The sequence below is a fragment of the Nymphalis io genome, chromosome 1 (genome assembly GCF_905147045.1).
Source record: "Nymphalis io chromosome 1, ilAglIoxx1.1, whole genome shotgun sequence".
Classification (NCBI taxonomy): Eukaryota; Metazoa; Arthropoda; class Insecta; order Lepidoptera; family Nymphalidae; genus Nymphalis; species Nymphalis io.
Window position 1 is genome coordinate 6,134,157 of NC_065888.1, and position 25,541 is coordinate 6,159,697.

At 29.8% G+C, this 25,541-nt stretch overlaps 1 protein-coding gene across 1 annotated transcript in view; it reads left to right on the top strand.

Annotated features, from left to right (window-relative positions):
* The window catches only part of LOC126769019 (tyrosine-protein kinase Dnt-like), a 48,511-nt gene extending 23,194 nt beyond the window's left edge, over positions 1-25,317 (top strand). The window contains exons 2-14 of the mRNA XM_050487559.1: positions 2,807-2,934; positions 6,389-6,495; positions 7,019-7,149; positions 13,216-13,402; positions 14,225-14,227; positions 17,494-17,621; positions 18,916-19,031; positions 21,224-21,401; positions 21,839-22,001; positions 23,886-24,029; positions 24,238-24,397; positions 24,585-24,721; positions 25,184-25,317. Coding sequence (XP_050343516.1) covers positions 2,807-2,934; positions 6,389-6,495; positions 7,019-7,149; positions 13,216-13,402; positions 14,225-14,227; positions 17,494-17,621; positions 18,916-19,031; positions 21,224-21,401; positions 21,839-22,001; positions 23,886-24,029; positions 24,238-24,397; positions 24,585-24,721; positions 25,184-25,295 — 1,694 coding nt within the window. The 3' untranslated portion in view covers positions 25,296-25,317. The remainder of the gene's footprint in view (positions 1-2,806; positions 2,935-6,388; positions 6,496-7,018; positions 7,150-13,215; positions 13,403-14,224; positions 14,228-17,493; positions 17,622-18,915; positions 19,032-21,223; positions 21,402-21,838; positions 22,002-23,885; positions 24,030-24,237; positions 24,398-24,584; positions 24,722-25,183) is intronic.
* Positions 25,318-25,541: the final 224 nt, after the last annotated feature.

The window sequence follows — 25,541 nt, forward strand, 5'->3', positions numbered from 1 at the left end:
ACGAAAGCCTCCCCCATAGAACGCCAAACGTCCCGATCTTAGGCAGTCTGCAAAAGTAATATGTTATATAAAATAATATAACATATATTTTGACTATCTTTTGAAATAAGTTGGATTTGTGAAAAAAATACAAAATGAAACATATTTTTTAAGAGCATACGGACAATTTGTCAACCCTAATAGCTATATGTGCATGTTCAAAGTAGGGGTAGTGATTCATCAATTGTGCAAAGTGCCACTTCATATTCAGTCCGTTTGACTGTCGCGTTCGCTTTGCCGCCTCCAAATGAACGCTGATTGCATGATCCACCATTTTAATTTTTTATCTTTTTTTTCCAACAGTACTAGCGATTTCAATACTGAGCTAATATTACAAGTGCCCCTCGAAAATGATACGTTTCACAGTTTGTTTTGTTAGCATCCATTTTTCCGTTATTTTTTGTTATGTTTGTTAAGCATACAAGGTTTTTTATATTTATACAATAAAATAGGCACAAATACATATGTTCAAAATTTATAACCTTAACATCATTGGATTATAAAATAAATAAAAAACAAATACGAGTTTATCTGCTAACAATAACAAAATGAGATTACTGAAAGTAAAACTGGTATACAATTATTATTTTATCACAAAAGTATAATCATTCATTATGATGATCAAAAATTAAAAAAATAAGCGCCGTATGAACAAATTATTTGATACAACTTAAGATATGTTTTGGTATTTTTGTAATAAATATATATAAGTATATCTCTGTGATTTTAACACTTACTTTGGTTATTATTATATTAGTAGTAAAACCTACCTTAATACACAATATAAGTGGTATTATTGGATTTAAAAACCACCTCACGTAGTTATTTTATTGGACAAAATGCTTAAGTACCAAAATTGTTCGTCCAAGTATACACTCGTCTTTTGGCTTTGCAAATGGAGTTAGTTGGATAATTTGACGCACTACGCCCCACGGGAATCGAACTAGCATCTGGGGTAGAATACCATTTGTTCGATGCATTCATTCGTCTGTATCTTTTGAATGAAATCGTGTCAGAATTTTCAAGGAAATTCAGATTCTATAATGTTGAATTAAAGATGACATTTCTTTGACTTCAATAGGCTATTTCAAAAATTAGAATAATTTGATTTTAAATAGGATGTATCTGAAATATTAATAAGGTAACTTGGATGCATTGCTCTTATCCACACAAATGCACGTGATAAATGTGTGTGTATGGCGCGTATATAAGGTGGTCCAGAGATTAGGAAAACTGAAGGACATATTATTTAGTATATATTATATATTTGGTATTATATTGTGCTCAATAATAATGTCTATTATATATTTACTATATATAATAGACATTATTATTGAGCACAAGTATGTGCGCAAGCACAGGTGCACTCTCTATTCCCTAACTCCCATAAACCGATAGGCTATTGAGAATCGACAAACCTTTTTATTGGCCTGACCAGGGACTTCAACCCAGGACCTCCGGGTCTGCGGCATTACATCTAGCCTCTAGACTTCGTTGACATATATTATTATAATAATAAGAAAATTATAGTATTTATTTAATAACTTAATGAAACTAAGTTCTTATTAATTTCACTTATAATTATTGGTTTGCTTTAATGATAAATTCTTTCGACAACAATCAATTTTGATGTTTCACAAGTTCCCGTAACGACCGTATATTTTTTTAGATTAATATTGGAATATTTTTAAACGAGACTTACTATTTTGCACTGATTATTTCCCTGTTCAACATATAATATGTTTTAGCGTGAGATCGAAGGAGGAGTAAACACCTCATATCGTGCTACTCTTCTGTCCAATCCAAGTTGGATGAACTTGGGCAAGTAATCGGCAAAGCTAAACACAGAGTGTTTTGTTTATCAGTGTTTTTATTATTTAAATACTATTTTCTTAAGTATAATTTTGTAACAAATGTGCCGTAATCGTAGCACAACTAGAGAGAAAAACATTTCTAAGCCTTTTAAAATTAGAAGTTATTAGATCCACAACGCTGGCTTACTGCAGTTTTTTTAATATGTTTATAAAAATAAAAGATTAATTAAAACATTGTTTTTGCTCTGGTAGTGCGGCATCAACCTGTTTTTTTATTATTTAAACGCTATAAACATATAAAGTAAATTAATTATGTATATTTATATTGTTATTTAATCTACACACAGGTACTTATGTTAGATAAAGAAATATACATATAAAAACTATCTTAACACTTACATCGAAATAATAAATTCGATTTAAAATACATAGCACGTATGACAACTTTCGAAGCGAAATCGAAAGAAATCATGATTTATGTGCATGCCAATGCATTATTGTAAGAGCAAATCGAACATACAGAGAATTTGCGTTATTTATTGCATCCTGCCATTTAAAAAGATATCATCTTAAAAGTACAACCTTTATGTATTTATTCTTAATAGTTAGAACTTTTTAAAAGCAAATATATTGGTACTTTAAGAGTGAATTAAATGTCACAAATGATGTTGACATTTCATTTTGGTATTGGACAGTGAATTTATTACATTTGTAAAGTTAAATTTGATGTGACAGTTTGCAAACCTTCTCTGCGAAATTCACATTTACTTTTAAGAAAGACAAATGGTAATATTAATATATAAAATAATAGAGAACTAAAACCATACAAATTGTGTTCAAGATATAATTAATTTTAATTTGTCGTTAATATTGTTACGTCGAAAAAAACATAGCTAATATTACTACTAATATTAGATATTACTGATATTTACTTATATATTTTTTTGTTTTAGGATTAGACGCAGAACTGTACTACGTGAGGGAGGGTGTGGTTAATACCTACGCGACAGGCTTCATAGTGCCAGTTCCGGCGCACATTGCAGATTTAGAATTTATGTGGCAGGCGCTCGGGAAGAGACCGGTAAGAGAAACATAATAAACAAAATCTGAAGGTTTTAATTACATTTTATGTATCTTGTTAAAACTAATATTACAAATATGCGAGTGAGTTTGTTTGTTCTGCCTCATCTCGCCGCCGTCGAGACACATGTTGTGAAATTGGATGCACTTACGGCTCCTTTTAATAACGTACACAAATATTTTTGTTGAAATAAATATCTTTTATGTAAAAATAATTATAGAGTATATTAATTAAAATTACAGTAACTAACTTAGTCGATACCTTATATCTTAAGTTTAAATTGAAAATAAAATAAAATACTGCTTAAAAACGAAAGATACCAGAACACACAGTGAATTGAACACATCGATCTTAATTGAAGAATGCGGCTTCGAATTTGTGTTTAAAATGAATTTCTACTCGATTATATTAAGCAAAACATGCATGTGTCGAATGAAATTATGCCACCATACTGAAGTAGCGTAGAAGACATATCAAGATAAGAGGCTCTGCTAGTCAAAGGCCGCTACATAAAAAAAAATTATGATTTTATAAACACGATAAAGTTGCTTTCGATATTTTATATTTATAAAAAAATTATCATTAAATTTTCTCAAACGAATTTTCTGATCCTTAATCAACGCTTAAGATACGCCTCTATAGCAGTGAATTAGTCTTCCATTCAAACACTGTTTCGAATAGCAACTTTAATTGTTCTGATGTTGTTTCCTCACTTTCCAATTTGGCTTTAAAGCGCTTAATTTTACGTAACAAAAGACCAGATTATGTCGTCGTTTTTCATTCAAATTCTGAAGCGTGTTCCCGAGTGTTCATTCTACAATTTATTTGATAGATGTTTTAACTAATTACCTAAAAGGCGTTGCTTGTAACTTCATTACATTAACAAAATTAATATCTAAGCCTGTCGTTTCTTGTGCTTTTTTCGTTCTTCTCCTAGAGAAAAATACACTTAATAATATCATTGATGAATAAACTTACAAATAATAAAACTAATTAAAAGAGAAGATTACAAAAAAAAAACAAGTTTTTAGTTCACAATTAGTAAATAAATTTTGTACCTGATCATTTACTTTACAAAATACCACATGCAATATAAATAATATTCTATTGAAATAAAAAAAATGCGAAATACCTGCTTACAATATATAATATGTAATAAATATATATAATAAATACTCCAAAAGATTGCCCTATGGCATTACTCTCGAAATGATTTTGCTATAACCACTGAATTTAAGAATTAAAACTTTAACTATATTGAAAAAATGCGGTGTTTTTTTCATAATCCCAAATACAAGAAAAACATTCTATGCAATCTAAACTGGATTGTTTAGCGTTATTTTATTTTATAACTAATTATGAAATGAAAATAGTATTACTGCTTTAGTAAAATCACGTTAAGAATTGTTCACTACGACATTTTAAATTCTGCGCAGTTGCTTTACGTGATGGTTGCAGACTGAGAACTGAAATTTCTAGTTTTGCTTCGAATTTATTTGATCAAGCTTTCTTAATATCTTTTTAGAATTCATAGCATGGAACTAGGCAAATAAAGAGGGTTTGGACTTTGATACTTTATATTTAGACAAGACATCGCATACATACTTAAAACCACTGACGATTGTCTTTCTTTCGTTTAATAGCATTTAAATAAATAATACAATCCTATAACATGTCATAATATTGTGAAATTACTTGATTATTTTTCTGCGTAATCTAAACTACTAAGAAATCGAATTATTTAAAAAGGTTTTTATTAACAGTTGAAGGCAATAAAGTTCAATGAATGCGTAAGCGCCTCTTATATTCGGTGACACAAATACACATTACACATCCATACAAATAATATTGAAAGTAAATAACATTTTTCTTAAAATAGTATATACTCGATGTGTTCCGAGCTATGTAATTACTATAATGTAATTATATGATCAGTTTAGATATTTTCAGAATCGGACGAGTAATAATAAGTAAATTTTATGATTATGATCAATATGCGCTCTGTCTCGCCCGTGAGGTTTAGTTGTTTTTTTTTTTTTATAGAATAGGAAGGTGGACGAGCATATGGGCCACCTGATGGTAAGTAGTCACCAAACGCCCATTGGCATTGTAAGAAATGTCAACCATTGCTTATGGCCAATGCGCCACCAACCTTGGGAACTAAGATTTTATGTCCCTTGTGCCTGTAATTACACTGGCTCACTCACCCTTCAAACCGGAACACAACAATATCAAGTATTGCTGTTTTGCGGTAGAATATCTGATGAGTGGGTGGTACCTACCCAGACGAGCTTGCACAAAGCCCTACCACCAGTGAGTTGACTTTTAAAAGCCAAATTGAAATGGCTGCGCTTGCGCTTACTGTGATTTTAATTCTATTAATAATTTAATTCACGCTCATCATAATATTGATGGGGCAAATTCATAATCTTTAGTATAAAACCATTATTACATTTACTTATTGATTGTCAAAACTTTACCACGGGCTCGGAAAAAATACCTCAGAAATGAGAAAAAAAGAAAAATAATAATTTTGTGATTTGTAAGATGCTTAGAAATGTATTAAAAATGATACAATATAAATAAAATGACAGCGGATTTGAAGATTACTTTTGAAATAACATAACGTGTTTAGAGATATAATAAGATTGGTTTTTTTACCAATTACAACTTACACATAATTACGTATCTCATAAATCTATATAGAATTTCTTCAGCGCAGTATGAGTGATTAATTCTTAAAGGAATGTCATATTTCTATACGTCCTTACATCAAAGCAATATATTTTGTCGAGAAAGCTTAACATATTAAATTTTCAAGACATAAGAGTACGTGCAATGAAAACGCATGCATCGTTTTAATCTTAATGTACAGTTAAAATATGGTATTCCATATAACAGTCGTTGGATTATTCTGCGCTGTTTGTAATCCTGGGCGCTGCATGTGATGGAGGAAGCATTAAAGCCTTAATTGCAAATCTATAGAAGTATACTAATACTAACATAACTACGATTATATTCATTAATTAAAATTAAAAATGTTTAATTTTAAAAGCCTTTCAACGCCGTTGTAATTAGTTTAATACGAGCATTTATTTGACTTCGTCTGAAAGTAAAATACGGAAATAAAAGTTTATTTTATTATATCCAGGAAGTATTAATCCAACGTTATTAAATTTTACCGAATAAAATAAAACTCCATCAGGTGGTTTTCGTGACCGATAAAACAAAGATAAATAGAAAATGATTCAGACATAATATACTTTAATTATAATTATTAGAAAGAAAATATTTTACAATTCTCGAATATTCTCTATATTATGCTTTTGTATACATATAACTTACAATAAAGTCTACATTTTCATTAGCAAATTATAATCGAATTCAACTCGACTGTTTTCATAAAATGATCTCAAAATCATTCATTATTCATACATGTGTTGTTTGCTCGCAGTTGCCGTACGTGATGGGTATAGACTACGAGAGCAGAGGCGCCATGCTGCCGCCGCAAGTCAATATATCCGAGCGAGGCTACGTGCCTACCACGCTGCAGACGTTTAGGTAAATTGGCCTTACCAAGGTCAAAGTTTTCCCTTGTGATTTTACGAGTTAAGACGGAACTGTTATTGTTTCGGTAGCTTTTTCATATTTAGGATGCTATTTATGTTCATTTGGTAATGTATTATTTCTTAATACATAACGTAATGTTTTACGTTGAATACGTTTCTAATATCTAATTTAGTCTTAATCACCTGTTTATTGAAAGTAATTTTACAAATATGAATGGATTAAGCTATCCATTCTTCATAAAAATATCTGCCTGTGTATGTTAGTGTGTATTTATAAACATGTTTATATAGCATTCCTGAACGTTTCGTTCGCCTAAAAACATGATGCTATCGACTTCAAACAAATTCTGCTATTCCCTTTTATAAATGAAAACTGCTCCAGTCATTTAGTTAAATATATACATAATGTGGGCAGATCAAATTGTACATAGAATAATCTATTTAATTTCTTATTAAATAACATAAGATTTATTGTATATATAAAAATCATTCTAAAATATTGCAAATCAAACTAGGGTTCGGCTTCCGTGTACGGGTTCGAGGAGTGCGGAGATCTTAGTTACGATGCAGCTGAATATCTCATCACCAGACCGCGCTCATAAAGACGTCAGACTGATTTTCAAGAGGAATAAGATTTGCTTGAAGGGTAAGTCAATTTACTTCATGATCATCATCATCCCTTTGTCGACCACTGTTGGACATATGCTCTCCAATGAAACGCCACTGAGCTCGAATTTAGTTACCACACATTTTTAACTTAAGAATATTCTCTAATTGAACTGTTCGTTATTAAATTATCGCATTAAATCATAATATATAATCTCTTTGTAAGCGCTTATGCATTTCCTTAACTACGGTATACAAATTCACGGTTACATTGAAAGCTTATAATTTATTCAAGACTCTTTGGTATAAAAGCCCGCCTTTAATACACTATTTAAAATAGCACGAAGTGTTTATTTGTATATTGTTTTTAAATGATTAATGTATTCAATAAAGTGATTAAATAAAGTAAGAAATAATTTATTATATGCATTAGGAATATTTTCATAATTATATCAAAGGACAACTAAGTTATATAAGGCATGCGTATTTCTTGAAGATATTTTTTCTAGCATACCCATGGAGGAAAAAAAACATAGAATATTAACACAACACACGTTTTATCATACAAAAGCTAGTAAAATATACAATATGTAAATCAGATATAGGATTTCCATGTTGTATATGTATATCCATGTTGCATATATATAATAGTACCTGGGCGACCGAGTTTCATTTCGTTATTTTTTATATCTTTTCCGAATTGCTTTTATTCGTGAAATACATATAAAATTAAAAATAAATACCTTATCTAAGTAAAAAATTTGAGTCAAATCGTTGATGCCAGAAGTTTCCGAGATACACAAAATATACATCTACTTAATAACATTTTAAAATGACTGGCTGGCATACCAGCCTACGCCGATGGTCTAACGGGATCAAAATTTTGCACAGAAATTTCTTTTATAAACATAAACATGTATATTTATAGACAAGAATTAGTCATAAGATATATCACAAGCAATGCTTACATAAATAATAATCAGAAATAGGTAAAATATTCAGATAAATAGCGATAACGATCTTTTATGAAAGTTGTATGAAAAATAGTTAAACTTAAACCGTATCTTCCCCCTCTTTTTAACAACCAATAGATGCACTAAAACACATAAAGCAATATAAAACGTAGTTTCCCGAACACTTTGTCTGTGGTAATAATAATAACAATAAATTTATCGGCTACAACTGCCGTTCAAAGGAGCCCTCCTTTCTATCATTCTGTATTTATTCAGAATAGCTGTTGTACTCGTACGAACCACAATAATGGCTGAATACTTTAATCGCATAAAACAAAATTATTGAAAAACTTTTCTTATGAATCACTAAGCTATTGTAATGACTTATATCGAATTAATGAAATATTTTTTATTCTTATTGTTAATTCATATTATCAATAGAGGTAATTAAAAATAAAAATATGGTGATTTTACTTGAGAAATGTAATAAGTAGCTTACACAGAAATTGTCAACAAGTATTTCGAAAGTAATTATTAAAGGAAGCACATCTTTAAATTTATTGACACTTCGTATCAAAGGAATAATTATTATTATCGGAGCAATATTAATTTCAAAATCAAGACACCGTAAACAAATATTTGTTAATTATTTGCTTGATTTATTTTAGTTTTGCTATTGATCAAGTTTTATAGCTGCTTTTATATATTTAAACAAACTGTCTGTTTAATCAAACACTACTGAACCGGTTTAAATGTTTTATTTTGTGTGTGTTTAAGTGACCTTTTTAAAAACTGTTACGGATTTTTGGAATTCCGACACTGACATATACCGCTATCATAACCAAGTGTAATTAAAAAAGTTCACATTTAAGATGCGATGGTAGCGATGGACCGACGTGATTTTTTGTTTGGATACTTTATGGGCCGCATAGTGACATACTTTACTTTTAATCACGGTAAAAAAGCACGGTGCTATTTCGCTGGAAACGCACACTAATAACACAAAAAATTTGAATGCAAAAACTCGTAGTGCGTTTTACAGAAACATTACAAGATATTGTAAGTTGGACTATAATTTATTCTTGAAGTTTAACTCATACCACACTCAAAGGAGTTTACTTTGTGTACTCATACCATTTTTATATGTTATTTAACAAACAGTTTGTATTATCTGTTGGTACAATATCGTGCCTTATCTACACGTAAATGTTCATCTCAAATTGTTAAATTTCATCTCAAATTATTATTTAGAGTTCGTATATTATTATCGACAAAGCGTGATATTCTGCTCAGATGAGCGCTTGATGATTTGACGTTTTATTAGCATAACAGTAAAACTTATTTAAATTTTATCGGCTTATATACGCCATTAATGTAACAATCTATATATTATATGAATATTGGGAATACACATGTTGTGTGTACATTTTTTTATTATTTATTTATAAAAACGAATGTAATTCACATAATTAAAGGTACGTTTCAATATCTGTGCGCAACAAAATGATTGAGTATTATAAAACATATCTATTACAATAGTACTATTATTTAGGATAAATAATGTTCAATGGCCACTATTACAAAAAATAAAACCTCTTGAAAATTAACTAAGATCAGCATGAAAAAAAAAACTACAAATCTTAATAATAAAAATATATGTTTTCGTCTGAACATTTCAATGTTCTGAAAAAAATCTTTGTTGTTTTCATTTATAATACTTTATATTATTATAATTACTGGCTTTATTTTTTCAATTACTTCATTTGTTACACGCACTTTAAAGCACCTCTGAATATAAGTAATAGTCCAGTTCCATTTTTATAATTTAATTGTAAGCTAATCTTCTTATTATTACATTATTGCGTGTGTGCGTATGATTTTATCTTCCTTTATTATATTATATTACTCAATTTTAATAGAGAAGGTAAAACGTTAGTGAATTTTTAAACGCAACGACAACGCTCAACAGTTTGTATGAAATTTTTAACGTTTGATTAATGTAATTTAATAAAAATTGGTGAATTGAAAAAACGTTTTCCACGTTCTTTGTAACAAATATCTTTGAAGCTGCAAAATCATTTGATTCTTACAGTCGAACGGATACAAGTTTACTCCACAAATCACTCCCTCGCATTCTTTATTAGCATGTAGACGAATCAGTAAACGCAACAGGATATTTTGCGAGGGATGAAGACGTATTATGAGGGGCGGTACTCGATTCCCCTCTTTAATGTGTTTACAAGGAAGTATCGATTGTTCTATTGTACTTTTATTTGACTTGGAAATTTTATGTTCCCTCTACGAGCCTCAAATTTATTGTGCGTTTATCAAATTCACGATTCGAATGTCTGTAATTGTAAGATTGGAAAATTATTGGACGTTTGTTTTTGAGATAAATTTTCCACTTATTAAGTTTAGTTTTTGTATTGTTTTAACTTGGACGTTGGTATTTATGTTTTAGTAATAACTTAAAGTAATGGAAGAAATTTAAGCCATATCGAAGTAACTTAACCCTTTTGTGTTAATTATGTAAAAATATACTTATTTTTTTTCACTTTAATTTAGATATACTGATATATTTAATTTTATTATTGTTTTAAATTTTACTATAAAAAATAATTCTCTTTGACTAAATTTGTCATAATTATGTTTTCCAACTTATATTTTTAATTATTTTATCAAAACCGGTTTTACCAAAACATATTTCAAACTTTTTTAATACATGAAACATTATTAGAAATTACAAATATATGTACAAAGTCACTTTGCGACAGTGACGCCACTTACGAGATTTTTCTATTTACGTAGTTGAGGAATTAATTTTTAAAAGCAAACTTAAAGTAATCAAAATCGTTCGTCGTCGTTACTATTATGTATATAAGGAACGTGCAACGAACATGTTTTTTACGTATACGCTAGATATCGTCCAGATAAATTGACACCTTAAGAAATATTAACTATCCCTTAGATCACCAAGGAAGCTAAGATTTACGTCCCTTTTGCCAGTAGTTACACTGGCTCATTCACTCTTCTAACCAGAACAGAACAATACTACGTATTGCTGTTTTGTAGTAGATATATGATGAGAGGGTGTAGTAACTACCCAGACGGGCTTGCACAAAGCCCTAACACCAAGTAATGTAGTAATGGGTTATGGTGATACTGATTTGAACTATCCTACCTTTGCAACCTTCTAAAAATAATTAATTTCAAAAATTAAGATGAAGAGTGGTTGATATAACAGGATGTTTTATTTTGTTAATTTTTTATTATTATTTAGTTATCAATAATATATTAATTCTTAAGAAACGCTTAACTTTTTGAGATATTTCTTGCAGACAATTTAGTAATAATATGAATTTGTGTCAATATTATTGATGTAAGTACAGAAAAATAACAAGCTATGCTTATAATTTTAAAATAGATTCCTTGTATAAATATATATATTTTTTTTATTTCTTACTTTTTTTTTTAATTCAAAACATTTTACAACGTAAGACAACTTTATTCGTTGGTTTAACTTGAGTTAAATACTGCTATTCAAAATTAATGTGTAAAGTTAGGCTCATAAATGCGTGCAGTCTGTTTTAATTGCGATTTTAAACTTCGCCAAGAGGAATTTGCTAAACTATTATAGTTTTGGAAATGTGAAATTGGCTTACGTTGTTTTCATAATTTACTAATACAATTTTAGTATAAAAACGAATATACCTATACTAATATTATAAATGCGAAAGTAACTCTGTCTGTATGTTACGCTGATCACACTCACGGCTAAGCCACTGAACCGATTTTGATGAAATTCGATACGCAGCATGCTGGAACCCCAACGACGGATATAGGCTATTAACATCTGCCGCCCTGCCCTTTGCTTCGTTAAAAATGAGCGAAGTCGCAGGCTGAAACTAGTATTTTTTATTGTTATATTTTTATTTGTTGCAAATACCAAATACCTAATCCATCGGCATTGTTAAAGGTATACATTTCACCTTAAATTGCCAGTGCACTGTCAACCATATTATCTAGTGTATTAATTATCGCTCCTGTTTTTACTTAGCCTTCCCTTAATAGTCAGTGAGTCGATCATCATGATAATCTCTTTTATATCGCAGTCCATAGCTGACCTACCTTAACATCCAGTATCAAGGTACCGCCACCCTTATATGTATAAATAGCAAAAATACCTACAAATACGAAGGTATACCATATTTACGGCACGAATTCAACTTGTTCTGGTAAAAGCGTTTGAATTTTAATTATTTTTTTAGCACTAAAAACGAAAAGCTCTCGATAAATTTGTTTCGTAACGAAAAACTAATATTTTTATTGTAAAAGTTATATATATAGTTAAATGTAATTTTAAATAAAATCGACCTTTTGAAATTTGAAAATAAACACCTCTTAATTTTAAATTTAAGAATATTATACAAGCATTTGAGTGAGAAAGTTGGTTATAGCATTGCACTTGACACCCGTTCCATACCTCTTTCTTAATTATTTTCTTCTATTATTTAAAATATTTAATTTAGCGTTTCCCGAGTAATAATGGGTATTTTGCTCCGTTCAATGGACCATTTGTTGAATACTGATATTATTATTTTAATCATCAAAGTATACTGTTGATAAAAATAATTTTGATATAAATAATTGTTTTTTTTATTACATAATTGAAAGGACTTTACATGTATATAATACTTTCTTTGAAAATCTAATTAAATTTAATTTCTAAATTAAAAATATGCAAATGTAGTAAATATGTACAAGAACCAACCTAATTATATAAATAACTTTTGGAGCTACTGTTGTTTATGTAAGGGTAATTTTTCTATAATGCATTGTTCTTATAAGATATTATACAACATTTAAAAAAAATATATATTTTCTAAATTAATAAATGAAATATAAAATAATTGTACCATTTAAGAAAATTTGTGGAATTAGTTTTTAAGTTCTAGTTATAAATATGAAGGGTATATGTTAATTAATATTGGTTAACTTTGTTAAAGACCTGTTCACACGAAATAAAGTCATTTATTCATTAAATGTATTTTAGATTATACTTACGAGTATACTATGTATATGTATATAATTTTATGTTCTTAAAATATTTCGGTCTCATAATTTAAAGTTTAATATATATGTTATTTTAACAGGCTTATCAACAATCGTAACGCACAATGAAACGGCGAGACTAGCTGGCGATACCAATCGAGGTTCTGGCGGAGTGCTGTTCGCAGCTGGTGGCTGTGCAGCAGCTGCATTAGCGCTGCTCGCAGGTGCGGCAGCTGCAGGCACATTGTACAAACGCGGAAACAAAGCTAGACATCATGATTCTATACAGTAAGTACTTAAAGGTACATCTGAACTTTTAAAGTAATGTAGTTAAAGTACTATGAATTACAGTAGCATCTTCTTCTTCGTCGTGACACTCTTGTCAGAGCGGTCGTGGTCGCCATGAAGTATTATAAATTATTCGGTGCAGATGTTATTCGCCTCACGAGCCTGCGCCATATGTCCCTGTCAGTGGTGAGCCTCGTGCATTCATGCAAAGGACCGCCAACAGTTGTTTTTATTTGGTCGGTCCATCGCATGGGCGTCCTTCCACGTGGTCTGATGCCATCCACCTTGCCTTGAATAACAAGGCGCACAATGGAGTCATTTCCTTGCCGGGAGACAGTAGCATACAGGTTATAAATTAACTATTTTGTTTAAGATGATTCTATTAATAAATTCATAATAAACAGTAACACAGATAATATAACCAATTATGGCAATGTCATGAATTAAAATACCCGATAAACCAGCGAGAAAAAGAATTAAAAAAGTTAAAATTAAAATACCCCACGATACGCCATGGTGTAAAAAGAAATAAAAAAAAAATACTTTATACATTTCGATTGTCGTTTAATCTATGTATATGAAGAGAAAATCGCCACTAAAATTTACGACTCTCCTATCTAGCCTACGTCATAATATCAGTTAGTTGTAAGTGTACATGAAGCTCTATCTTATATACAAAATTTGACTCGTTGTTTTGATCAACATATAAATTGTATATATAAAAAACTCCTAATACGTACAATATTCAGGTTGATATAAACAGAATAACTAGATAATATAATATATAGGCTAAATACTACTGGTGGTAGAGCTTTGTGCAAGCTCGTCTGGGTAGGTACCACCCACTCATCAGATATTCTACCGCAAAACAGCAGTACTTATTATTGTTGTGTTCCGGTTTGAAGGGTGAGTGAGCCAGTGTAATTACAGGCACAAGGGACATAAAATCTTAGTTCCCAAGGTTGGTGGCGCATTGACTATGTAAGCGATGGTTGACATTTCTTACAATGCCAATGTCTAAGGGCGTTTGGTGACCACTTACCATCAGGTGGCCCATATGCTCGTCCGTCTTCCTATTTTATATAAAAAAAAAATACTACAAAACATACCTTGTCTGTAAGAAGACAAGACTAAGCGTGTGTAATGGAAGATTACTACAGCTCTAGTAATCATACTAAGACCCTGAATATATAATATGTATATAAACAGAATACATAATTACCTTGAATTAATTTAGTTAAGTGTCGGCGAAAGGAAATAAACGATAAAAATCAACAGAAGTATTGATTTATTTATTTTGGTCCTTATTAATGATATTGATATTACATTAAAATATTAAGGAAACTTACTATATAACTAAAAATAACTTAAATCACAGATGACCTTATCCATAAATTACGAGGACAATTTATTAAGCAGTAGGCAAGATAAGAGGAAAAGAAGAACAAAAAAAAAAAGATTATTTTTATTAATAAATTAAGTAAACTTTATAAATTTTATACAATTTACCATCAATAAAAAATTATTTAATATATAATATTTATGTAAACATTTTCTGTATATTATATGTACCTTATTAATATTTACATGCACAAAAAAATAAAAGGTTTTATTATTTCTTATTAAGGTATTATTTTTTAAGAAATATATGTAGTCAAAATATTCGATAAACCTTTTATTTTCTTGTCAATTTTTTTATTTTTTGTTAGTTTCTTAGCTAATGATAATTTTGGAAACCCATTAAAATAAATCGTTATTACAAAATAATTTTAAAGATACATCGAAAATATATTTCATAAAAACACTTGTAAAAAGATTAAATATTGACCAAAATAGTTATACTATTTTGGTCAATAAAAATACCGATATTTTTTTTATTTTTTGCACGATACGTAGATAATCCACTATATTAGTAGCTAATTAGCTATTTACTCACATGTTAATCACGTGTAAAGGGGAATATTTATATTACTCAAATTATTGATAAGTACACGCCCAAAAAGTTTCCTTATTTAACAAAAAAATTTTAATGGGCTCTGTAGTATCTCGGTGGCTATTACGATATAATTTAGAAGGAGTTAAACGATGTTCCTCAAGGAAATGGGAAAACGGCGAGTTTCAAATGGAGTTATCTCACTTTTCAGCTTTGACTAATTAATTGTGAAAGTTCGTTCTAAATTTTATTATTTCTATAATGAGAACCTGTCAAATAGGATTAAATTTATGGCGATTTTTCGGAAAATCGCATTTGTTTTAATATTAATCTTAAAGATGATAAACGATTCCTTACCATGGACTTGTTATTCGTAATTTTAAGTTATATACATCGTTCTTATATAAAATATAAAGTATAATATTTTGTTCTAATAAATGAACTTAATTTCAATTAGTGCAGTAATTTTTGGCATTGTTTTTGCCCAGAGTCAAAATGATTTTATATATTTAATGACATTAATTCGCAACGACAATATTTTAAAACATAATATTTTTAAATACAAGTAATATATTTTATCAAGTGCTTAAAACAATAATAGTTATTATATTTTTAGTTGTCCTACAATATTGATTGCAGCAAAAATATTTTTACACTATTACAATAAGTCAAACAACGTATTTTTACAAGTTTTTTTTCAACTTTATATTATATGAGATTCAAATCAATATTTCACCCAACATATTGCTGGAATTTAACGTACACAGTTGTGATCCTGTTACAATTCAATTTAATTTGATTGTAGCATTCGAAATTTGGATGAAATAAGAGCTTTGTTCTAAAATATATATTTCTTTTAACAATTTCGTTTAAGCCGAAATGAAAATAATACAATTTACATATCTATATCTAGTAATTTCTCATATCTAGATTAATGAAATCCATTGAACCGATGAAATGAGAAAATAGTTCAGCGCTTTATATACGGTATGACTATCCAACAATTTTTGCTTAATACGAGTATAATAATACACAGATTAAAAAAACAACCGATTAATTGATATTAATAAAAAAGGTTCGTAGGATTCGGTTGGGCTGAGGTGTTCGGAGAATATCATCGGGTGTATTCGTCGCCAGTTCAAAAAAAAAGACAAATATTTTTGACTGATTTATCCTTTCCGTAACCAAGAAGTGAACGGTATGATTGCTACACTATGCCCTTTTCACAAGCCACCCGACAAACCAGTAACAATGATGTAACTTTTGTAAATATTAATAATGGTTTATAATTAAAAGTAAATGAAATTAGTCATGCGAAGTTATCTCAGGAAAAATATATTTCTAATATGTTACGTTACTAAAAATGTCAGTATATAGTAATACAATATTTAATTCGGATGCCAATATAAAAATGTTGTATTATTGATCTCATAGTTAATAGTTTGATAAATCCAGGTTGATAGTTAAGCTATCCAATAGCCCTAGTGACTAGAGCCATTTAAAGGAAGAAAATGAGTCCATCATTTGGTTTGTTTCGAAGATTCCCATATATTGCGATACGGTTCAATTTCGAAATTTATTTGTTTGTTAATACATACTCAGTAAATTTTTAGTTCTCAAACAAGTCAACCTAGGACAATCGTGTTATATATAATTTATTTTATATATTTTATATCGCTTGTATGTTTTATTTTTGTTATTTTGTTTATGTAAAAATATAGATTAATTAAACCCGTCCTCATTTATAATTACTTATATGATTTGTTTTAGCAAAAAATAAAAGTAAAGTACATATCTAGATGTTAAAAGTAAAATTATATTATATAGTTTTACATTCTTCACACAAAAGTAGATTATTATTCTAATCATTATATTATAAACAATTATTCCCAGCGTTATATATTTTTTTCTCTAGATGTGATAAAGGCCAGCCCCAAGCGGCTTGTCTGGATTTGAAATTGTACCGTTCACCTTGAATGGTTTCGCATATCGTATTCCTATTAACGTTTTACTTTTTGCGTTCAATTATTATTAGACAAAATAAATTAAGTAAAGGACCTTATACAAACTATTGACAGTAATATCATATTTTAATTATCATTATGTGCAGAAAAGATGGTACTTACTTCTATACATCTTAACGAGACTCCGATTGCAGCACGTCATACACAACTGCAGCGTACGGCAGCCACCAGAACGTGTTGTTACGCTTGGACAACCTTGGACGTCCTCCCAGCTCTACTGGTTCATATGCGACTATAGCAAGCCTACATAAATTTCCTTTCGGTATGTATAATACTAAGTCAGTGAAATGGAAATAAATATACAAGCTTTTTTAAAATATATTCAAACTGATGGCGATGAGATGATGGTAAGTTAAAGTCTGATGGTTTTTTTATATAATATATGAAGGGGAATGGCAAATGGGCCACCTGATGGTCACCAACGCCCATAGACATTGACACTGTAAGAAATATTAACTACTCCATACATCATTTTCATAATAATGAAATTTAATATAGATTGTATCATTTCTTAACTTTCTCTTGAATAATTTTTGTTAATTTTATTTTATATTTTAATTTAGAAAAAGAGGCTAATTTGATCTACGTAAAGAAATATCCTAGAATTTTCACGTGAATTTGAGAAACACTTTCTAAAGTCTAACTGCGGATACTGATAATGATTATCATCATCGAAAAATACATTAATTAAAAGTTACCACTTACAATGATTTCTAATATTTCTTTCAGGACAATGAGTATTGAAAATCGTTATGAATTAAGTCTTTGTGACTTCCCTTATCGCTTTCAGCAGCCTACATTTCACTGCGTTATTGAATGAGAGCATTTTCAAACGAATTAATCAATTTGCATCCGCCTGTGCTTCTTTTGTTAACTGTAAACTGAATTTTATAAATTAATGTTTTTTTTATACATGTCAGTTTAAATGTCTCCAATCCAAAAAAAAATAAAATAAAGTGAGTCAATACTTGAAGAGGATTTAAAAGTGTTGTTTATATTAAGATAGGCATTTAGTACAAAGCAAAATTATTGGACAAATGTCTATATGATAACAGTCGTACTTGACAAACAAAGCAATCGACGAATCATTTGAAATTATAATTATTATATTAGCATAATTTTGAATACTTACAAATGATTACTTTGAGTCTACCGTGAAATGAAAATAATAACAAAGTTAACATCAACGTCTCTTAAGATATATGTAAATACTAGTTATATTTTCAAAATATGCTAAAAGTTATATCCAATTGGTATTAACATAATTATGTACATTATGGAGCTAAATTATTACTAATCTGTAACGTAATCACATAGATTTAAAAAAAAAAACTAACTTATAACATGTGGTATATAAATGTGTGTCGGATTACGATCCCGTGGGCCTTTGCGTTTAATCGAATAGAGTGCACCTGTGTTTTCGCAGGACTTATGAACTTTAACATTCTAGTCTCTACAATTAACTGTGCGGAAAAAAATTGATCAGGAGGACGACATAAGCTCTTGTTTAGTAAAACTTCGAAGGAAATAATAATAATTGTTAGAATACCACGCAGGCAGTCGTCGTTCTCCATCCCCCTATGCGACAACACACATCGGTGAGCACATTTACGCTAAGCCAGAATCGCGAGTTTCCTACTACGCCGCGTCGAACCTCACACACGTGTCTCAGGTAAGGATTGTGTTAATGGTGTTTTTTTATATCGAGGCTACTATATTATGACATAACATTTAATCGTGTGAATTTGACGTTACTCCACTGTTGATTTGTGTACTTTGTATATATATCTATATAGTAATTTTGATTATTTATTTTCTACGTAAATTATATTTTAAGACAACTTATTCATTAACTAAGAGCTTGCTTTTAATAATCATTTATACCTATATTTAAATAAATTACTTTAATAAATTCATATAAATTTTCTAAAAAAATAATTAAGTAAGTTAATTCAAATATATATACTAATAAATATAGTCTTTGAATTATTACATTCAACACGTGTTGTTGGTAGTCGTTGTCGAAAGCATTTATCGTCAAAATACAATTGAATTTGCTTTCATAAGATTTCTTACTAAGCAATAAATTTTCACAACCCTAATCAATTCTTCTAACATAAATACTCCAAAAAAAAATACCAGAAATACTGGTCCTTTTTAGTTTTCTCTAATAATAAATTGGTACCGAGTTTTCGATAGAACACCAATTACTTAGTGGAATTTTTCCAAAAAATAAAATGATTGCGAAATAAATTTAACTTAGTTTTGAACGTATTTGTAAAAGTGTAATATTGTCTATAATCACTTTCATATTTTAAGTAATCTCAGATTTGTAAATTTACAACCTAGAGTTGTCAGTATTGTATTCATTATCTAATAAGGGCCACTTTCTTCAAACTTTTTGAGCGTCGTGGAAGATTGAATTGCGCAGAAAATGAGCCCTTTACCTCATTAAGGATCCAATTTGAGCGAGCAGCAGACATCCCTTCAGGTGATACAAACGTAATGCAATTAGTGATCTTCTTGGCATCACGCCCTGTGTTTTGCTGGAAGAATTATCATTGGCCTCAATTTTATATGAAAGTTCTACTTCAACTTTGTGCACGCTCTTATATTGATGACTTGCGTGAACTACTTTTACGACTTTTCTAGTGCTCTTTCGTACTTAACCCGCATAGTTTTTGCTGCGTTAAATACGCGTAAAATCTTTCGTCGTGCAGAAACATACGAACCTTTGCTTTCATTGTGATAGGCTAACATTTAATGAATATATTATTAAGATAAATAATAGTAACAAATAGTTTGTCAGTATCTTGATGCGAAAAAAACAATACGAATAAATAGTTTTTTTAATTTATTTTATTATAAAAACACATCTGGGAATACCTTTTTTTATAAAATAGATAGGCGGACAAGCAAATGAGCCACCTGATGGTAAGTGGTCACCAAAGCCCATATACATTGCCATTGTAAGAAATGTTAGCCATCGCTTACATCGCCAATGCGCCACCAACCTTGTGAATTAAGATGTTATGTCCCTTGTGTCTGTAATTACACTGGCTCACTCACTCGTCTAACCGGAATATAACAATATCAAGTACTGCTGTTTTGCGATGGAATATCTGATGAGTAGGGCTGGTAGGGCTTTGTGTAAGCCTGAACCTTATTACCTTATTGAACCTTATTTCACTGTTCATAGTTTAAACTTGTCTCTTCTAGTTAAGCATATCTTTTACTCGTAAGCTTTGGCACGGAAAGGCGTTTTTAATTTGCGACTCCTTTGTTCTTGAATTTATCGCACCGTCGAGTTTTTAGGAGAAATATGAATTAGTGTTCTATATAGTAAGGGGCTAACGAATGTAAGAATTATAAGGGAATTCTCTAACGTACCAATTAGGGATAAATTAACTACTTGTAACATAAATAGTTCGAAAATTTATTTAAAAAACTTCATTGATTTAAATTTTTGTATTAAACTATTCATGAAAAATAGTTACAAGAAACTAAAATAAATTAACCGAGGGAACATTTTAGTGCATCAACTAACTTAAAATAACTTGAGCAAGTCTACGCGTTGTCTAAATGGCGGATACAACTATTTTAACGCTTTAAGATAAAAAAAAAATTGATGTGTTAATATAAAGTGACGATCAGATATTTAAAAAAACTAAAATGATCTTGTAGTGTAATTAAGTTACACACGTTACATAATATACGCTTATTTAAATTTGACATTTATAACTTAAATAAATAATTATTGAACCAAATTATATAATACTTCCACGAAATGTTTATTCGAGTATATGTTTGATTTAACATGTATTAGATTAGATTCAAATATTTTTATTATGATCTATCCAACAGCAAACTATCACAAAAGATCGTATAACCGACCCTGCAGAACAGCTTCGTCACTTAACAACGCAGCGGTCTAATATACGGCTTGAAATCCTAGTCCACGAGGGTACTTTTGGAAGGATATATAAGGGCGTGTTCAAACGAGGGGATACATATGAGGAAGTACTCGTAAAGACTGTTTCAGGTAAGCTTCATTAAAAAAAAAGAAAATATTTAGTAGATTTAAAATTGTTTGTTGACGAAATATTAGCAAATAATAAGTAAAAAAATGCCTTATTTGTTTTTTTTTTTATGGAATAGGAAGGCGGACGAGCATATGGGCCATCTGATGGTAAGTGGTCACCAACACCCATAGACATTGGCATTGTAAGAAATGTTAACCATCGCTTACATCACCAATGCGCCACCAATCTTGGAAACTAAGATGTTATGTCCCTTGTAATTACACTGGCTCACTCACCCTTCAAACTGGAACACAACAATACTAAGAACTGCTGTTTTGCGGTAGAATATCTGATGAGTGGGTGGTACCTACTCAGACGAGTTTGCACAAAGCTCTACCACAAGTTTTTAAGTTAAAAAAATGTATATATAAACGGTATTATTATTCTATCACGTTAGAAGCAGCGTCAGCAATGCAAGCGGCACTGCTAGTTGCTGAAGGTCTAAGGCTTTGCGGACTTGTTCATGGAAATGTACTAGCTCCGATGGCGGCTTGTGCTGAAGAGGCCAGAAAACCGATGCTAGTGTATTGTTGTGTGTCACATTCTTCCAATCTTAAGCGGTAAGTGTTTATATACCTACATAAATTATTAAAGTAATTTTATAAATATAATATTTACTATTTATTTTTGTAATGGCTCAGAAATTAAATGAAACAGCAAATTTGTAAAAACTGCTAAAAAAACTAGTAAAATGTTAAACGATGACATTTTTTTAAATTAAAACTTTAAAAGTAAAATAAGTCACAAACGATTAAAGCACGTGATAGAAGTTAAACTTTGCTTTAATGTTAATGAGGAGGAACTGTACTCTCATTATCTAAAAAGATTATCACTCAAAAAATTTGAGCAAGTGCAAATCATAATACGAAACGGAAGTGAAACTTCTTTACATTGAAATTTTTTTACTAAAACTTATTTAGAAATTGTTCTCTCATCGCTCCAATCTCGATAAGTTTGATTGGAAAGAGAAAAATAAAGCTCGTGAACACTCAAAATAGGTGATAGAAGTGAAATTTATATATTTATTTTCTATCAATTTATTATGTATGAATTTGATAAGTTTATGTTTGCTATATATTTATTTAATATGTATGTTATTTTGTTACACATATGTTTTGTCTTTTAAACCTGATTGAATTGATTCCATCTACTATTCGAAGGTTGAGGAAGTGATCCCTGTTTGGGATAAGTCCCGATAAGGATAAGTGTATAATTATTTTTCATGTTATGTGTATAATAAAGAGAATATAAACACAAATCTCTTTGTATCCGAGATATATCATTTAAGTCGGTATATGTAGACTGCCAAAAAAGTCGAGATGGCCTAATGGTAAGAACGCGTGAATCTTAACCGATGAACGTGGGTTCAAACCCGGGCAAGCACCTCTGAATTTTCATGTGCTTAATTTCTGTTTATAATTCATCTCGTGCTTTTCGGTGAAGGAAAACATCGTGAGGAAACCTGCATGTGTCTAATTTCATCGAAATTCTGCTACATGTGTATTCCACCAACCCGCATTGGAGCAGCTTGGTGGGATAAGCTCCATACCTTCTCCTCAAAAAGGGAGAGGAGGCCTTAGCCCAGCAGTGGGACATTTACAGGCTGTTACTACTACTATGTAGACTGCACTTAAATTCAACATATTTTTTTTTTTACTTTCTCACCTAATCGAAAAGAAGTTTTGTTTCAACTCATAAGTACATTAAACATTTGAATTAATATTAAATTTATTTAAAATAATATTATACCACGTATATTAATTGCCTATGTAATTCATGCATACTATTTAATATTATCCAGTAATGCCGAAACGATAAGAAATACTAAATTTTAAAATAAAACCAATAATTTGAAATTGAATAAATTCCGTCACTAATATATAATGCTCTATAGTTCATATATATTATATATAATATTATTATTACTGATAATGATAATTAAATACAGTACAATTATTACCAAATAGAAACATAATTATGTTCTAGGTTAAAATTAATTATTCAGCTGTGGTTACGATGTGGCTGTTTTTCGTTTCAAACAAATCCGTATTAAATGATTTCTGGTTACATTATCGATTACACTTTTCTCATTAATCCAAAATAATGTATTGTATTTCAAAGTTTGAATAAATCGAAATAAATCGATAATTTTTTGATTTTAACCTAAAATTTTTATATATTGTTATTTTTGTTTAATTTTTAAAATTATACTTACCTACAATATTTTCAGTCAAAAGTAATGTTAGCAAAGAATTATCAGCGAATATTAATGCTTAGAATTTATTTATTAAGTTTTTGAATTCCTTAAACTTTTCCACAAAATTATTTAAATTTTCATTTTCCAAATCTGAAAATTTTTACTCAGCTTATTCTCTGATCATTTTCTTTTCTCCAGAATCTGTTTATTATGTTATTTGGAATAATGAATTTTGATTAACAATTAGGTTCCTAACATCATGTCGGCTTGGGCATCAAGCGGCTCCAGCGACTAGAGAACTAGTAGATTTAGGTGCTCAAGCGGCTTGCGGTTTGGCGTATTTGCACGTTCAACGACTTGTACATTCTGATATAGCTGCTAGGAACTGCATGTAAGTAATCAAACAACCATTTCTACGTTCCTCGACCGTTAATAATACTTTATATAACACTTTATTAGCTTTATCAAATAATTTAGAAAAAGGTTAATTTAATATTCGCGTTGCGTATTAAAATTAGAATATAAAGTTTTTCTTTTATGGAGAAAACATTTCGAATTTCAAATAAGAATATTTTTTTAATATAAATTTTAATCTGTAGAGTGGACGAGAAGTTAAGACTGAAGGTGACGGACAATGGTCTGGCACGCGATCTTTTCCCTGATGACTATCACTGTTTAGGAGATAATGAAAACAGACCGGTAAAGTGGATGGCACCTGAGTCATTACTGCAAAATCAGTATTCGACAGCGTCCGATGTGGTAAGAAAATTGAATTACATCAGCCATAGCATATAACATCTGTTTAGTTTAATTATATTTGACATGGAGATACTAAAACATAGACCACAAGTCGACGCATAGATAATATTTAACACAGATAAAAATAATTATTATATTAAATTCTAATGTTAATACACTATATTATATTAAAATTATTTTGAAACAGTGGTCGTTAGGAATAACGCTTTGGGAGCTGGCGACACTCGGTGCGTCTCCATTAGCAGAATTAGATGCAGCGGATGTCGGAGCCTTCCTCAATGGAGGTTATAGACCTTCACAGCCACATAATTGTCCTGATGAGTTGTAAGTAGAAAAGTATATTATATTAGAACGTGAGTTATAGTAACTATCGCGGTTTCAAATTTAGACAATTTTACTAAGTTACGTCGCTGAGTTAATTACGTCATTGAATTAGTGGATTATATTTCATTCTGTGCATTGCTTTAATTGGGCAAATACAGCGGTGCAGAAATACATAATAAAATAAACTGTTTGATGTATCTTCTGATTCCAATACTGAAATTATTGTGAAACAGCGTATATCCAATTAGTATCAATAAAGCGACAGGATGCAGATCAGCAGATATATTTTTATGGGATGATACCTTCAAATATTTATTCATAACTAGTAATAGTTTCAAACAAATAGTATATGTATAGAATATTTTGAATCAAAATAAAAACTCGTAAAAGATCTAATTAATTATTTGTTCATAATATTAGTAACATTAGATCAAATCTAAACATATAACGTAATTCTATCAGATATGGCTTAATGTCCTGGTGCTGGACAACCTCGCCACCAGCTCGGCCAACTGCTCCGCAACTTTTAGCTGCACTTCATGATTTCAGACAAGCACTAAGTACTTATATTTAAGTCTATTATCTACTAATATGCTAAATAAATTATTTCTAAGATGTTCGAAAAAATCTGAACGCACACTATATTCAACTGATTTCGTTATTTTCTCGTAAATCTTCTACAAATTAATAATTTTAGAATCTTTTATAATAAAAGTCAATTTTCCAGAAAAATAAATTTACTACATTTTTCTTCCCGTTTCTTCTAATTTAGAAAATACCAATGTGCCTACTACATGATTTTATAGTTTGTTTTAATATC